The 17,685-nt window shown below is 41.6% G+C and overlaps 1 protein-coding gene across 1 annotated transcript; it reads left to right on the forward strand.

Annotated features, from left to right (window-relative positions):
- The first annotated feature begins 3,215 nt into the window (after positions 1-3,215).
- PSPH (phosphoserine phosphatase) lies at positions 3,216-14,281 on the forward strand. Its single transcript, XM_065646947.1, has 6 exons — positions 3,216-3,430; positions 9,310-9,468; positions 10,161-10,295; positions 11,771-11,916; positions 12,667-12,815; positions 14,101-14,281. The coding sequence occupies exons 2-6, from the start codon at positions 9,329-9,331 to the stop codon at positions 14,209-14,211; spliced, it is 681 nt and encodes a 226-aa protein (XP_065503019.1). The 5' UTR covers positions 3,216-3,430; positions 9,310-9,328; the 3' UTR covers positions 14,212-14,281.
- The last annotated feature ends 3,404 nt before the right edge of the window (positions 14,282-17,685 follow it).

The following is a 17,685-nucleotide window of genomic DNA, read 5'->3' on the forward strand; positions in this document are numbered from 1 at the left end:
CGGTTTGGGGCTCCCGAATGGAGGAATTTTGATGGTTTCCCTTAAGAGCAGCTTGAGAGCTCCTGCCAGAGCTCCGTGCACACACCGCGGGCACAGACCGCGCCTGGTTTGGCTCCTGTATCGCCCCGTCCAGGCTTGTATTATACTCCCAAACGCCCATCTGCTACCTCTGAGCAACAGGCAATATCAGGCATGACACAACCCTCTCATTATTTCAAGTATTTTGTAAGGAAGGGCCCTGCCCCCAGAATAATCATGGCCTGTGGCTGCAGAGGCGTTGGGTGCCAGGGAGATCCAGGCCAGGTGGTTTTCGGTGTTCCCATCTGCTCCGGAGGGTGCTGCCCCCCAGTAATTAGTACAGAGAAAAAAGAGCCTTCCCCAATGCTCATACGCCAGGTGTGAGGACAGCACAGGATAAATTATCCCCACTTCATCCTGCTTTTTGCAGCGGGGAGCTCTGGATGCAGCCCTGGACGCTGGGCTTGGGCAGCTCCCGAGCAGCAACACAACGAGCTCAACATATTTTTCACGCCACTTCCAGTAGTACAGTCTAAGCCCACGGTTGAGTACAATTCTGTTGCGCTGGTGTTTTGAGGGAGCTTGGCTGAGACAGCGAGTGTCAGGGCAGACTCACCAGCCCCGCCGGTTTTGGCACTCAGCTGCGGCACCTGCTGGGAGTGCGCTCTGCTGCTTTGGGTGAGGATCTCAGGTTTCTGGGCAAAACGCCATGCTGTGCAGGACGGCCATGCACAGCCTGTCCATCTGACTTGGCAGGACTGGAGGGGACAGCTGCTAATATGCTCGGGTTTCTGGTTTTTAAATGTTTTAGATGGAGTTGATGTTTGAGCGTAACACAGCGCAAGTTTGGAGCCCTTTTGTTTAGCGTAGCAGTGCATATGTCCTATGAAATATTTTAATACTTTAGTACAATGGCTGGGCTTTCTGTTCTGTCACTGTAATAATTGGAAATAAACATTAAACATTGCAAAATGCAGGAAATTACACTTGACATTTCATAATTGGCTCTGGAACTCTCCTGTTAATATTTTCACTTTTGTTGAGATGCTGCCTGTCTGCTGAAAACATAACAAACCAAAACACGCCAACCCAGCCCTGAGAGTCTGCAGTGCTGGTATTTGAGGTGCCTACATGCAAAGCACAGTTAAAACACCTGAATCCCCAGCTCTGCCCTGGATTCTGCAGCCAACAGATCACACACAACTATTTTGCTACTCTTGCTTCTCTGGTTTGTATTTTTTTTTGCCTTGATCCTGTCCTGGAGCTGTTCTCAGCAGAGGGCAGCCTTGTCAAACCCATATACATACCAGTGGGCATGTTTTATTTTATTAAGTTTTCCTCGCTGTTGTTCTGAGACCCTTGTGGGTGATGTTCTGTGGAAAGGCAGGAATTATCCATCCTCAACACCCGTGACGTGAGGGGCTGGCTGCTTACAGTGATGTGGCTGTTCCCCAAGCAGGTTCAGGTTTGTGAGGGGAATTATTACTGGGAGAAAATAAAGCAAATTTTAGTTTGCATTTTAGGTGTCTTTTTTTGGTAAGAAACAAAAAGCAAATTTTCAAAGACATTCTAGTCTTTCATGTAGGTGGTCTCCACTTTTTGTACAAATGAAGGGGTCTCGTACAGCTGCTGTGCTTGTGTCGATAGTCACACATCCACGTGAGCTCTGCTTTTCACTCCTCAACATCCTCGTAAAGTTTCCAGGCAGAACTCTCTGTGTTTCTTTCCTGGACCACAGGTGTGAGGACAGATAACAGTTCTCATGAGCATTTTCACATTAAATCCCCATTTTGCAGCATTTTTCAGACATCAGGACAAGCTTTTCTACATTTTTTCAGTCTTAGCTGTAGTTATTGATCCGTTCTGCATATTTATTTTTAATACGTAGTAAAAATACAGTGCATAGGCTTACTAGGCCTAAATTGTCCTTTGAAATCAATGGATTTACAACAAGTTACACCAGATTAGAATCAAAATATTTAACTGAATTACAACCAACATGTCTCTTAAACTAAGCCAAATAAAGGGAATATATTTCATTAAATATTCAGCAATTCTCTTAGTCAAATCATGCACCGCTTATCTTGGCAAAATACCCCTTCTGAGATTCTCAGTAGAAGCAGCTTCCTTTCATCTTTATCAAGATCTGTTTGCATTTAACCTTATTCACAGAAACAATTTCTAAATCCGTTTTAAAAACACTGTCCTGTCATGATAAAACTAACAAACAGGACCAGGCTGAATGGTGAACCATGTCACCAGTTTTGCAGCAAAGGGGCTTGGTACCAGCTTTTCCTGACACAACAAGTTACTAATGATGCTCATGTGCTGAGAACTTCTGAAAAAAAACATAGAGGAAAACAGGAGAGGCACACAAGGCTATTGATTTTAATTAATGCATTTAGTTTTGAGTGGTAATACTGCCAGACTGGCAAAAGAGATCATGCATAGAACGTGACTGGTGTATTCACTGATGCAGAACAGCCTTTCGAGACGGGCGGCAGTCATAAGACTCCTATCACAAGCAAATGAAGCTAAATCAGCTAAATCAGGCTTTTTGACCTTGAACCAAACCGCCGCAATCTGGGCTGGCAGCCTCGCGTTTCCTAAGCAATGGCCACAGTCACGCCTGAGGGAAGCTCCTCTGCGGGATGCCAGAACACGAGCACAGACAGGTTTTACAATTTTTCTGTTGCTTGCGACAACATTGCATTTGGGGAAACAAACCAGAGCCTTCTCATAAGCAGAAATGTTAGTTTTGCCTCCAAAGCTTTGGGTGAATGTTGATTGGATTTTTTTGTGCGTGTGACAATGCACACTGATCCACTGAGTAACACCTTAAGCCAAAATGCAACATTGCAATCTTAACTCACAAATCCTTTCACCTCATCCACAGGGACAGAAAACAGCGTCCCTGCCTCGCCTCTGATTTCACGCCAAGAGAAACTCCCGACTGCTGCTCGTCAGAGCCCTTCCTCAGCTCTCACCCCTCGCCCTCCTGCACTGGCGGAGCGAGGTGAGTTTGCAAAGACCCGTCTCATTCTCCGAGGGGCCAGCAAGTTCCTCATGATCTTGCGCGGGGTCTGCTCCCTGCCAAGCCGAGCCTAGCCAAGCTGGGAGCGTCCCAAGCCGGGCCCAAGCGGCTCCTCCCCCGACGTAGGCAAGGTTACACCTCTCTTCCCTACGCCTGTCAGCGAACAGCTGGACTTCTCTGGTTACATGTGTGCAACCTTTTAAAAAAAACACCCAGGCCGGCTTACTCAGCAGTTTATAAAAGAGTGATTTACAAAATGCGGCTTTCTTCCAGATCAGCCCGTGCCGTTGTATTTATGTGACTGAAGGTCCCAGCTGATCCCTTCTTTTCTTGTGCAGCAGCAGCAGCAGCAACAGCAGCCACGGCCAGTACAATACTGTAAGTCACTGGGAACGTTTTTTTCTCTCAGTTTGGAAGGGGTTGGCGTTTGGTGTAGCAGATCCATAACACTTACCATGTTTCTCTAGCATAGAAAATGAAGAATATCTTCTGCTGGGGCTGTGACTGTGCTGCCCTGCAAGAAGCAGCAACAGCGTGGTGCCTGTTTTATAACAGCAGCATGAATGAATGATGCAATCATGCGGGGGGAAGCACCGTCGTTTTGTCAGGACAGGCAAGAAGGGATTGGAGCGTTGGGAGGTGTATGTCAACATCCATCAGGTTCCCTCTGCCGCTTTTCAATTACTTTTTAGAAGGTGCTCAAATAACTTCACTGTTAGGCATTGCTGTTCAGATACTAGTGTTTGGCTGCAAACAATTCCTCTCTTGGCTTGCGCACAGGCTTCTGTTTCTACCTTTAAAAACTGAACCGAAAATCAGAAAATGTGAACGAAGCTCAACGAGGTTAAGGACCAAATCTTTCTGTTCTCACATCGAAAACCATAGAAACTCACAATTACAGATGGATGCATTGAACTTTTAAAGAGCAGTACTTGCAGGAATATAAACCACAGTAAGAATTTGCTTAAATATATCTAATCTGCTTAAATATATCCCCCTTCCTCTAAAGCTTTCAAAACATATTGCTAATACTGAGAATTAAACCTCGGCATAAAAAAAGCTATATTACTGTATTATTCCCACTTTACAGACATAGGACTAGAAACAATGAGGATTAAGTGGTTTGTTTAACCTAATGCCATGGAAACACTCCTGACCAGTAGTGGGAACAGGTCGTGAGAAAAGTTTCAAGAACAATTTTCTCCAAATCCCGTACTCTAAGCAGCAGTTTCCCTTCAATGCAATAGAAACAGTTTAATGTGGTTGCACTTCTGTTAATCTCACTGCATGCTCAATGCAATGTTACTCTGCTGTGGGAATGTATTGCAGAGTGATTCTGTTCTCATCCACACCAGTGCAAACTGGGATTAACTTCACCGATACCAGGGAAATAACTCTGGGCAAAGTGAGATCAAAACTGGGCTGCTTGTGCAGCCACAATTTTCAGTGCAGTGTTCACTCTCCCCTTGTTAAATGGAAAGTTAATCAGAATAAAACCACCAGAGATTGTTTGCAAACTGTAGGATATTCCCGAGTGACGTGTTTCAAAAGATATTTTTGGTAATATTTCATTAAGATTTGTTCAGTCTTCATTTTTTCACAGCAATAAATGTGAACATAGAAAGCTGAAATATGATAACAAGTGAAGTGTAGTCACAATGAGAAGTTTGAGGTCTCGTCAAGATCTCATCCAAATATACCAGCCCCAGAACACCTGGAGTTCCAAGTACCATTTACTTGTTCCTTTGGCGTTATATGTAGCAGATACTGCAGATGTTTGAGTTTTTTTACAGTGTGACAAGTGCCCTTCTCTGAAGGGTCAGCAAACAGAAAAGATTTCAGTTGTTTTCCTTCGATATGTGGTCTTACATAATTCCTGGGTTTGCTCCTGTGACTCCACCTTCTCTGTTACGAAATGGAACTATTTCTTGTGGAAATGGCAGGTTTTTTTCCACACAGCCAAACGAAGTACTTCATAGTCTGGAGGCAAAATCTCATGGGAATTCCACTTTTCCCTTGTGATTTTCTTTTTCTCCATCTTTATCTTAAGTTCCACCCTACCTCTGTCACCCTTTCCTTATGTCTTCTCTAGTCACTTCTTTGCCTATTGCTTCTTTTCTTCTTTTCAGCTTTCCCCCACAATGTTTTATGATCAGACCTGTTGAAGTACTTGCTGCTTGGGTGCTTTTTCAGCATACAAATAATAGGATGGGAATAGATTACCTATCTGAAATTCAGTGGCAGAAAGGTCAGACATTTTCTACCCATGTTTTTCATAGGGAGACATGTTTTCCTTACCATCTTATCGATGCATCTAAGCAATCAGATGCCTTGTATTTCAGAGTAATTAATCTTGGCCAACTGTAGAAGCCTATACCACTCTGGGATAAAAAATTGCTGTTCTCTTACTACAGCTGTTAAGAGATTTGTCTGTAGAAAGGTTTTACACAGCTTAAATTCTTTTTGCTCGTGGTTCCAAGTGACACCTACCTGTGGACAAGCCAGCATATCTGTCCTTATTTCCTCTGATCACTTACCTGGAGGTGAATTCTTGGCAGCGTCCCAATGGATGCCATACCAGGATGGCCCAGTGCAAATTTTGAGAACAAGGGAAGGAGCAGAACCTCTTATTCTGCTTGTATTTCCCCCCATTCCTGTTGCCCATTACTCAATCACTATTAGCCTTGTGTTATGCTCTCATCTAGGTTTGGGGCTGCGTAAACAATTTCACAAGTTACTGAAATTGGCGTGTTACCATCTGGAATGGCATTTGCCAGGCTCCGGAGCTGATCGTGACCAGTGGAGCTCTGCCAACAAGGGCAGAAGAACCTTATTTCACACCAAGTAAATCACCTCCAACTCCTAAGATTTGCTTTTCCCACCAGCCAGGCTCCCTGCAATAGCTGAAGCTGCCTTCATAGGTTCTCTTTGCTCCTGTATGAGCTTCCTTACTTTACAGTTCATCGCAAGTTCTCCAACATGTGACATTATCCAAAACTAGGTCTGAGTTTTCCAGGACTCAGTGCCTACCTATAGCAGAAAGTGGAAATGTTCTAGCAGTTCAGTGGCCAAGAGCGATCAGGAACTACTGATGCATTCTTCATTTTTTAAAAGACAATACTTCCCTTCCAACTTGCCATTTTTAGGCACTATAGTGCCTAAACCATAGCCTGAAACTCTTGGAAGAGTTATTGCATGGAATAAACAGAGGACAGGGTTAATTCCAACCATCAGTCCACAACTGGTATCCGTAATTTTTCCTCTAACTTATAATATATTTCTCCATCAAAGTGCAGAGTCCTCCACAGCAGTGGTCTCATCATTGTAAGGAGTATTCAGAAGGGAAAGGAGCATGGGAAATGTGGATACCAGAGGGAATGAAAAGTTAATGTATCTTCCTTCCTGCTCCCAATGCATGTTTCTAGTGGTAAGATTTTTCTCAGAGAGATTAAGATTTAAAAGACATGTATTCAGAAATATATTTAATGTTCTTACCAAGAAGTCACATCACAGTGTAGTGTCACCGCATGGTGACATTGCATCATAATGTGGTAACGTTCCAGTGCAGCATCAGGTTAGTGTGAGGCAATGTGACAGCTTTGCATAATAAGGAATCAGTGTTGGAACACTGTGACGCAGATGTCACACCACAGTGATGCAACAAGTTTGTACAGCAGAGCAAATCTTTAAAATTGGCACCAACCCGCAGCTGAATTTTTGGTGGACTTTATAATTGCCAGGAGGCGGGAGAAAATTAACACCCTGCCATTTAAAAAATGCTAGCGGATTTTTTTTTTTTTAATTCCACTGCACAAATATATCTAACAAACAACTGTCAAGGCCTGCCCTAAAGTCAAAGCCTTCCTGCTCAGAAAATCAAAATCTTCCCCTGAAAACACAAACACAGTGCTGTGGAGCCAATGTCAAGTCAAGGCTAATGCAAAGTAAACTTGGGATTCACGTGTCACCTGTTCACCTGCTGTTGAGTCTTAGCTCAGAACCAGTCTCTGTCTGAGGGAAGTTTTTATGTCCATGGCCTCTTTTAAGAGAGAGGCTTCTCTTATGTGCCATGCTGATGGCACATGACTGTATTCTTTATAGAAAAATATAAAGAACCATGTGCTGTCTGCAGCAAAGAATTCTTTAGTGAGGCTTCTAAGGCTAGACCAGAGTTTTACTATGCATTTGTGCACAGAACAGCTCTGATGCACCGAGAGCAGAGACCTGTCCTTGTTCAGTCCTTGTTTCTGCCTTTCCCAGAGGAGGAGTTTGTCAGAGCCACTTTCTGGACTATCTCCTCTTTACTCTCACTTTTGCTTTCTAGGACACTGGGCAGGGTGATCCCAGGCTCTGTCCTGCCTTCCCACATCCAAACCGAAAGCACAGGAGGGAAGTAGGGGCTGGGTGACATCTGCTCTCCCGTTCTACTCACACCCACTTTGGTTACTATAGTAGTGTGTTCACACCAAAACACTCAAGAATAGCTAGAAGGACCCTCTCAAACAGTTCTGTTTCATGGCTGCCTTTGGATAACTTTGCCTTTAATCTGATTTGCTCTCTTGCTATTTCATATCTACCTGGTTGTTGAACAGGGATTATCACTTACAAATGTGGCTCTTAGCTGTTCACAACAGGATTCACCCCCTAGATTTGGTGGCTTCATTTATACAGACTTCTACCTTTCAATGCAGGACCCGAGTATTCTCTTTTATTCTATACACATGAACAGATAAAAGATGAGTGTGTGTTCTATGCGTTTTTTCAGTGATTGTGGTAATTTTTCATCAAGCCTTTTGTATTGCAGTATTCACTATACAGTTACTAGTCATGGGAATAAAAACAGAGGTTTCTGTTCCTGCTTTGGCCACTGTGATTTTGCAGTGAGCGCACAGAACTCACCACAGGCAACAGCACTGGTTCTTACCGTGTGTGATCCCTGGGTGATGCCTCCCTGGCAGTGGGCTACACCAGAACTGATCACCTCCTGGACTTTTCCACTGCGAGGTACATAGTCATCATCTTCTCCACCTTCACTGGATGTCTTTTGTATCTAGGGATGCAAAGTTTGTCCAAAAAGGGCAAAAAAATAATGTTTTGTGGGAACTTGTGTAAGACCTCTCACCATCAAAATTCACATAATATATAGGAGAAAAATAAATTAGCTTAGTGAGAGGAAAACAAAAGGTGAAGGTATATAACATGCTGTTTGATGGTATTTTTTCCCCTATCCCAGAAAAAAGAATCTGCTACCCAGTTCAATTACACAAGATATCCTGAGAAACAGCTAAAAGATTAGAAGAGACAACTGAACAAAAACTTTTACAAAATCTGGGAAGTGAGATAGATAGAAAGCTGTTATTTCTGTCCAAATTTATACATTGGTAAAGTCCACACTGAATTCCCTTATTAAAGGGTGAAGCACAAGATGAGTAGGGTAGATTAGAAAATACTTGATTAACACCTTGTGTTTCTGATCTGCAGAAGTGCTCAACATATTTAAGTGGACAGATACAAATGAAAAGAAAATGAACTTTTGTCAGGCATTGTTATGCAAAAAGTTGTATCATGATGCGATACCTTAACAGGTTGAGTAAAGTTCTCAAAGCCCAAGACTTCACTGGATTTTATAAAAGACTAATTCCAAATGCTAACGGCCAAATCTTCTATGCATTCATAGATGATGAGAATATTTCGTTTATATTAATCAGGACATAGAAAAGGATCTAAACCTTCATGATTTAGGGACAACCACTCACTGATATGTTTAAGATACTTATGTCTACTGTGATCAGCAAATCCTTAAGAGGTGGGTGTATTTCACTGTCTCCTGGAGCAACTACTTTGACACACTAGACTGGGTCTGATGAGAAATCCATTTGAGCGGTGACGGCAAGATGAGAGAGCGAATTGCAAGTCCCACACAGCAGCTGGCAGTCTGATGCTTCAGCAAATGCCAAGTATTACAACCTTGAACCCTCATGTGAACATCAATGGGCTGAGCCTGCCGAGAGCAAATCAGCAACTGCCCAAAGCTCCACGGCCCACCCATAACGTACGCTGAACATCAGTAGGCAGCAACGGCAGGGAGCAAATCAGCAACTGAGCCAGACCTCCACCACTGCTCCCGCTCTTTGTTAAAAGCTGGCTACCAGGCTCTGCTTGGCCCTACTCACAAGAACCAGACTGGTTGCGCCGATGGCTCAAGACAGAGTGCAGCACTATCACTCAGAGAATGACTTTATCTTGTCCTCTCACAGTAAGAAGGTTCCCAAAAGGATGGCGTCACTCCTGGAGATGAAAGAAATCTTCCGCAACGCTGATGCAGTGTGCTTTGATGTGGACAGTACAGTCATCAGGGAAGAAGGCATCGATGAGCTTGCGAAGTTCTGTGGAGTCGGAGATGCTGTCGCAGAGATGTATGTATATTTGCTGTTTACTTCATAGGAATAGTAGCAAAAAATAAGCACGGATAAGGTTTATCTATGACAATGAATTTACAATAGGGATTAATTCAACTCTTTCATAGGAGATTGTTACAGTTTAAAAAGGATTCTAGGAATAATAAGTGGAATTAATGCATACTGAATAACTTTTGGAATTATGAAGCCACTCAACAAAACTATACCAATACAAATTTTGTGATGTACATTTCTTTGACAGACTAAGATCAGCCCTCACCATTAAACTTGGCTAAGCACTAGCAAACCTGATTATGAGGGAGGAGAGTGGACAATTCTCTTAACACTTTTCTGAGACTGATGTTTCCATTGAAACTTGTAGGAAAAGTTTTCTTGCTTTCAGAGAACGGCACCTGGGCTGCAGTTTAGGAAAACTGGTCCCAGTGGCTCCGATGCAGTTGCAGGGGGAATGAAGCAGTTTTCTTTTGCCCCACTGGTTCTCACAAGAGCTCTGATCTGTGGAGATGATCTACCAGTGGTTGCTACTAATCTTTGCAGTGTCCTGATCTTCTCCTTTACAACATAGACACGGTATAACGTAGAGCCTATGGACTCTTACCTTGTTACTTGTCGTTCTTCTTTAACGGTTCTTGGGAAAAGCCTCTACTTGTTAGGTATCACTGATTTGTTTTCTTTGGATCACAATTTAGGACTCGCAGAGCCATGGGTGGCGCCGTGACATTCAAAGCAGCTTTAACGGCACGACTAGGTCTCATACGTCCCTCCTACGAGCAAGTGCAAAAACTAATATCTGACAACCCACCTCAGCTAACACCTGGAATAAGGTAAGAAGAATTTTCAAATGATCTAATGAAAAAGTGTTCTGCATATGGCATAAATCAACAATATTCTATGACATTAGTGAGACCGGTTTAGCTTGCATTGCTACTCCATTTCCATGTTGTTTGTGTATAAAGCTTGTATCAGGAGCTTATAATGGCCTGACTCCATGTCAAGTGGCTAAGCATCTGTGTAAAAAGAAAACAGTCTTACGTGTTAACTGGCATTTGGCTGAGCATTCTGGCTCGAGGTTTAAATGGGCATGGAAAACAATCTGTTAAATCACATCTGTTTTTTGACGGGTGATAGAACTGGGAGATTTAATACCCAGTGTGAACTACAGGCTTGATCTATTCTACAGTTATATTACGTCTCTCTTACACTTCTGCATGCAGTCACACTGCTGGACTCAGCTTAGGGGATCCATTGCTCAGAGCTACCCATTCTGCACTGAAGTCTCTAAAAAAGCATTTAAAAAATGATTAAGGGAAAATACATATATATGTGTATATTCATTAATCTTCAGGTTTAGAATAAACATTAACTATTTAAACAGAAAAGGTTTTTTTCTGTTCAAATTGTTTTAAACAATTGAAAATAATTTATTTACTATAAAACTTGGCTGTAGTGCCAAGTGTAAAATATTTTTAGCATGTAGTTTTTAGATGATATTGTGCTTGTATTTTCTGCTTGAAATGAAGCACATGCTCAGCTTTGTCTGTAGAAGGGATAGCTCACTGTAGCTACAAAGAGAACATTGTTTCCTTGTTTGGAATCACATGATTTTCCTTTTCATTCCTTCCCTTTCTTCCTCCTTTTCTGTGTTGCCTGCTTTAAGCCTCCACTTTGCTTTTTAGCATTGAGCATTTCTGCTCTTCCTGCTGCCACTTGTACTGTTTAGCATTGCTGCACACTGATCCTCCTGCCAGCAGAGCCAAATCCCATGAAACTTTTAACTGCCTTCAAGCCCTGTTGACTGGGTCTGAAACCTTCTATTCTGTAGCTGTGCCCTCTTCTGAAGATGGTACTGACATCCAGCATCTGGGGAATCAACTCTTTGAAAATGTTTGCATGCTTTTCAGGCCACTTTTGTATTTTGGTGCAATGGCTTTATTTGCTTTATTTACTTTTTTCCCCGCATTATAATTTTGTTGCTGTTTTTTTTTTTTTTACCTAAAAAAAATCTGAACTGCATCTGCTTTCTCATTTGTTCAAGGGAATGAATGTGAATTTCTAGGGAATGCTTGTTTCTGAACGGCTAAATACCTTTTTGGCTCTTTTCAAGCAAGGTGTATGCACAAACTTGCAAGGGAAAGAAGGAAAAGCTTCGGGATGGATGGAGCTGGAAAGCAGCACACATCCAAACCAAACTGGACTAACACAAAGCACAGGCAGCCCGGTTTAAGAACGATGTATTTTAACTTTGCTGTCCCTAGATGCTGCCAGGCACTCAGGTTTGACGGCTGCTCTTTCTTCCCAGGGAGCTGGTGAACCGGCTTCACCAGCGAGGGGTCCAGGTCTTTTTGGTCTCCGGGGGATTTCAGAGCATTGTGGAGCACGTGGCCTCGCAGCTGAACATTCCAGCAGCAAACGTCTTTGCCAATAGGCTGAAGTTTTACTTTAATGGTGAGATTGCCTTAATATCTCTTTTGTCTGCTAATTAACGCCACTTATTTGTTTCAGACTGTCAGATATTGGGCTACAGATACTGTCCAGTCTATATGACCCCGTTAACAATCCAGCTAGCTCCAAGTAGGAAAATTGCAAGACGTTACTAAAAACACGAGTTCAGGTCATTTTCCAGACATGAAATAGAGCTGTAGTTACTTTTTAATTGCAAGCTGCGCCAAACATAAAACGTATTAGTTGCTGACATAGTCTTGCTCCTTTAAGTTTAAAGAGTTTCTTACACTTACCTGCTTTCAGAGGCAAACTTCACTTTCAGTGACTTTGAGATATGTATGAAAACCGATGTACTTTAGTACAGCCGTTCTGGACTTTAAGCTAGTGTAATCAAGCACAACTGTAGTTAGCGGGGTTGTTTCATACTCGGCGTTTCATACACTGTTTATACGTCATATTGGATGCTGCTTTTGAAACGTTTACAGCAGAACGACTGGACCAGAGTGGCTGGGAAAGGATTTGTAACACTACTCATACAGGGTTTCTACTTTAGTCTTAGCATTTCAGCTCTTCAAAAAGATCTCACTGAAATGTGGGTAAAATCCCAGTTTTTACACTTACCTTCTAATTACTTTGAGATGCTGATATTGTGAAGCTTACAGGACTGCATGTAATTAGCTGTTAGGCATATATCTTTCTTCACTTACAAGAAAATATGCTATATGTCTAGCTTGTCCTTCCACTGTGTTCTAGGAGAATACGCAGGATTTGATGAAACACAACCGACAGCTGAATCGGGGGGGAAAGGAAAGGTTATTGCTCATCTGAAGGAACAGTTCCAATTTAAGAAAGTAGTTATGATTGGTGATGGAGCTACAGACATGGAAGCCTGTCCCCCTGCTGTAAGTACTAAAGAACTGGAATTCTAAATTCCTTTTGAGCAAATCCTTTAGGGGGGCAGAATAAATTAAAAAAAAAAAAAAAAAAAAAAGGTGTGGTTTGAAGTTTTCATAGGACTTCAGGGAAGATCTTCAGCCCTTCCCACAGCCCAAGGGAGATCTGTGTGGGTAGTCTTCCTCTATGAAAGCTGCATCATGCAATGGTTGATTTCTTCCAGTTCAGACAATCTCAGTAAGGGTTTCACCCTCTGAGCCAGGATCTGGCTGGGTCTAGCGGGGCTGTGTAACAGTCTAACGACCCGTCTCAAATCAAGCTGATATTCTCACATCTGCCTTTCCCCTCCAGGTCCCCATAGTACTCGCTGCTGCGCAGAGGTCTTACCCTGCCAGTTCTGCACCTTGGCGAATGGTGCTTAGTGCGAAGGTCTGGCACAGATCTGGTGCAAGAGGGTTCACCTCACTGTACAGTGGCGATAGGTTTGAAGATAACGGTCCTGACAGGGTGAAATAATTAAAAATTAATAAAAAGACAGCTTTTATAAATGGTTATTTCACAGAGATCTTAATTCTGTGTCCCTCTTAGCATTTTTCTCTACAAAAAGCACCCCAATGTCCCTTGTTTGCCAGTGCTGAGGGACAGATATCCTCGTGCATGGAAATGCATGGGAAGGAACAAAAAGCTACATTGATGCGAGTTATGTCAGCCAGGTCGCCTACTGTTAAATATGTGCATCAAAGCAGCTTTGTGTTTGCCGAATGCTTTCTACCTGAAGGCAAAAAGCAGCAGTGGAAATTTTCAACGCTGCACTTTCACTGCAGGTGGTTTTCTAAGATGTAGAAATGATGATTGTTCCTGGTTAATGATTGATGACATGGTTAATGTTTATTTTGGTATCTATCAAATGAGGTAAACAGAGTTAAGATAAATGGTACAGGGATAATTGTGAGATGCTACAGGCACATTTGATTGTGAACTCATTCTTGAATATGAAAGTTTTACGTTGCACCAGATTTGCAGTAAACTCTCAAATCTGAATGATCTTGAAGTTACAGGGTACTGAGGCACAACTTTGCTACTGGAACGAAACTCTAGTAACAAAAATTAAATGCCAATTAAGTTCTTGTTAATAAATTTGAAAAATTAACATGAAAAGTAAAATAGGGAAAGAGGTCAGAGAAATACAATGATTTTAAAATCCAATCTTAAGACCAAACTTAACTGCTCAGGAGCTCCATTCCTTACACAGGACTGCAATAACGTATGTGCCCATTCTTTCTGTTTTGCCAGGACTGCTTCATTGGATTTGGAGGAAACGTAATCAGAAAGCAAGTAAAGGAGAAAGCTAAATGGTACATTACTCACTTTGACGAACTGCTAAAAGAACTGGAAGAACGATAAATTATACAGTAAAATAATATATTTAACAACTATAAATCAATTATACAATGCAATTAAACATATATTTGTTTGCAAAGTTGTGTTCTGGGTTTTTAAATTATTCTGGGTGGTGAGTACCTTCATCTCTGGCCTGAAGCTCAGGTTGCAAATGGCACCATTTTACTCAAACATTTTGTAATGGGAAAAGATGTTTAAAAAAAATAATCTTGTCATTTCAAGGTGGAAGAGGTCAGTTGATTATTCACCTACGAGTGAAGACCCAAGGCAGGAATTTATCAGCAAGTTAAAAATACCTTAATGGATTGGCCCTTGGTCAATATTGCGTATCTATTGTTTCAGAATCATTGAAGCTAATACCTCTACTTATTTTGGGTGGCAAAAGAAGAATGAGAGGGCCACAAATCAGATGTTTGTCTAATCAATAACAATAATAATAAATAACAATAATATAGTCTACAAGGTAAACAGTACAGTAAGTCCTTTCCATTCCAAAGAATCTCAGAAATAAACAGTGAACAGATAAGTAGGAAGTATTACTACATATCTCTGATTTCAGTAAAATATGGCTATAAGAGAACATGAGATGTACATTTTAAGGCAAGTGACCTAGTGGCTCCCATACCTCATCAAAATACTTCAAACTAAACTCCAAAATGGTGATTTTGTAAAACAGTCACACTGTTTACTTAACTGTTTTATTTATTTAACAATCCCACCCATCAGCCTATAACTGGATGGAAGCTAATTCATCAACCTTTAAAAAAAAATCGTCTACTGATTAAGAAAATACTGTGAAACTTATCTAATCTCTGCCTCAAGTGTGGATCAACCACTCTTAAACTGTGCTAGAAATAAGTCTAACCTGTTCTAAGTAAGTACTACTCAGAGCTTCAGGTAACAAATCCCAGGTTTTTTAAGGATTTGTCCTTTGTGGCTGCAGTGTCTGATCCAAGAAAGTCCTTACACAGAGTGTGCTAATTCTCCTCCACTCTGCCACATATTTCATAGATAGCAAGAGAAACAACTGATGTTTCTACTTTCCAAAATCTCAGTCTCCACAAGATAATCACTACAGGTTTACATAACTTGCACTAGATTTCCTTAATTTAACAGGATTAAATCAAGGTGCAGTGAGAGAGCTCCTGTCCAATTGTTTAAGCATCACCAACAATTAAAACAAATCCTGGTTCTGTCCATTCTGTGATATTATCAGAAACAATATAGGGGAAAGAGCCATTAACAAAGCCCCAAAGTGATGGATGGCAGCTCTCAGTGATGCTATCTAATGTTTTTGGAAAAAAACCCGAGGTAATAATTGCTTGAAATTACAACAGCATTTAAGTACTACAGAATAAATGGGTTAAAAGAAAACAAATCCAGAAACAAAGGTCTGCTGGCTTTTTAGAGAAAGGCAGACAAATAAACAGCTATACTGAATATCTATATACAGAGTTTAAAAAACTTGACAAAAGCCAAGACAGACAATAGTTGGCAGGCTGCTCACTAGAACTCTTCTGGGAGTATTAAACACAATCTCTTTTAAATTCTTCCCAGGAATAATCTCAGCCAGCTCCATGGGCAGCTCATGTACAATCATGCTTTTGTTTAGGCCAGACTGCAAGAGTAGAACAAGTATAAACTCTTGCTGCTCTCAGTCAGTGTGTTCCTCTGCAATTCTACAGTTACGAAGCAGAAGAGAAGCATTTCTGTTTGCTGCAGGGTTTTTTTGAATTAAAAAGCTACTTTAAAAAAAAAAAAATCTAACATCCAGCAAATCAGCTGTAGCTGCAGGTCCTGATCCTACAAACCCTGTGCCATGCTTCAAGTATCTGGAATTTCCCTAATGCCACAGTCAGAAGAGGCTCTGGGCCACAGAGATGTTAACATTCACGGTGGTATCTTCTACCAGTCCGAGTGCTATGGAAACATGGCCTCATGCCAGTGATTTCAGAAGAGCACTTTAGGTCTGACTGGTTTGGGGAAAAAAACCCAAAGATACCACCCTCACTTCCACTGGGCAAATATCAAGCCCGACTTCTAGTTCAGGAGGTACCAAAAGGACTACTGAGCTTCGCGAGTGGCTAGGGTCTTTTGTCTGCAAAATACTAGAAAAAAATAGGAGGGAATAAAGCAGCGTGAGGGAATTTTCAATGTTACAACGAAGTTACCGATTTACCTGAATGTATCCCATCATAGTAGCACAAAGCCTGGAGAGTAGCACGTGTCAGGGAAGTAATATCTGGTCTTCAGGTGGGTCTCCGGACTAAGAGCATGGGCAGCATCCCATTTCTTTTAATGTCATTATTCAGTGAGGCAGAATTAAGTTATATATTCAATTTGCATGAGGGGGCTTCTTAAAAGAACAATTCGCAGTCTTTCCTAGGAAGACTACAGGACAACATAACTTGGTGTTTAATTGTGTCTTCATTACAGTGGAACAAGAATAGATAATTATAATACCAGAGACCCTTCCAGGCACTGTGCCCCACTTTTCAACCACTGAAAAGTGACTCCAGTTTGAACTCTACAAATTCTGCTCTAAATAATGCTGAGGTATTGCTAGTCGAAGGAAGAAGGCAAACATGTCCATGAAATTAAGACAGAAAAATCACAACAGTGTTGTCAACAGGGGAAAACCAACTTCAGAAAGGGTTCAGGTGAAGGGAAGCAAGAGAAGATTGGCATTACTTATTTATCTACTGTGTCACATTCAGTGAGTTTACATAGTCATCTGTAACTAAAGCGACAGGAACTAATCTCTCTCTTATGACAGACAGAGCACGAGTTTGAAGCTCAGAACGACAGGAGGCACATTCACAACACATTAAACACCACCACTGGGAATTCACATCTGAAGAGACTTGTGCTGTATGATGTTACCCTGCACGACATCCAGTTATTCCTTAGATTTCTTATCCACGCAAAACTTCACGGTCCTTGAACAATAAGAGCTCTGCCTGAGTGAGTTTAATTCCTAGTGCTCCTGGCTGAAGGTAAGAAACACATATTGCATCAGAACCCACAAAATCCTGCAGCTCCAAAAATGTTTCGTCTTTGACAAAAATTCCTTGTTATGAGGGGTAAGTTACAAGGAGAATTCTCTAGGAACAAGAAACACGGGAGGATACTGGGAGAAATAATGAGGACTGGAAGCTGGTATTGTCATCTTTTTTTTTTGCTTTTGCAGCTAAACAGTAGTCCCAAAGGTCTGGGAAAATGACAGCCCCAGATGATAGTACTGCTTGTGACTGATTTACAAGAAGGAACAGCTGAAATGACATACTTGGCCCACTGAGTATGCCAAGCTGAGAACTTTAAGCTAATATAGTACACAATTTTACTCAATAAAATCCCATAATCAGTTGACAACAGGAGGAAAACATGAAAACGGACAAGAATCAGATCAAATACTTTGTTCAAATGAAGGCAAGAGGGGAGTGTATTTCACATGGGAAGAAAAGAAGAAATCAGACC

Source organism: Caloenas nicobarica, chromosome 17 (assembly GCF_036013445.1).
Source record: "Caloenas nicobarica isolate bCalNic1 chromosome 17, bCalNic1.hap1, whole genome shotgun sequence".
NCBI classification, from domain to species: Eukaryota; Metazoa; Chordata; class Aves; order Columbiformes; family Columbidae; genus Caloenas; species Caloenas nicobarica.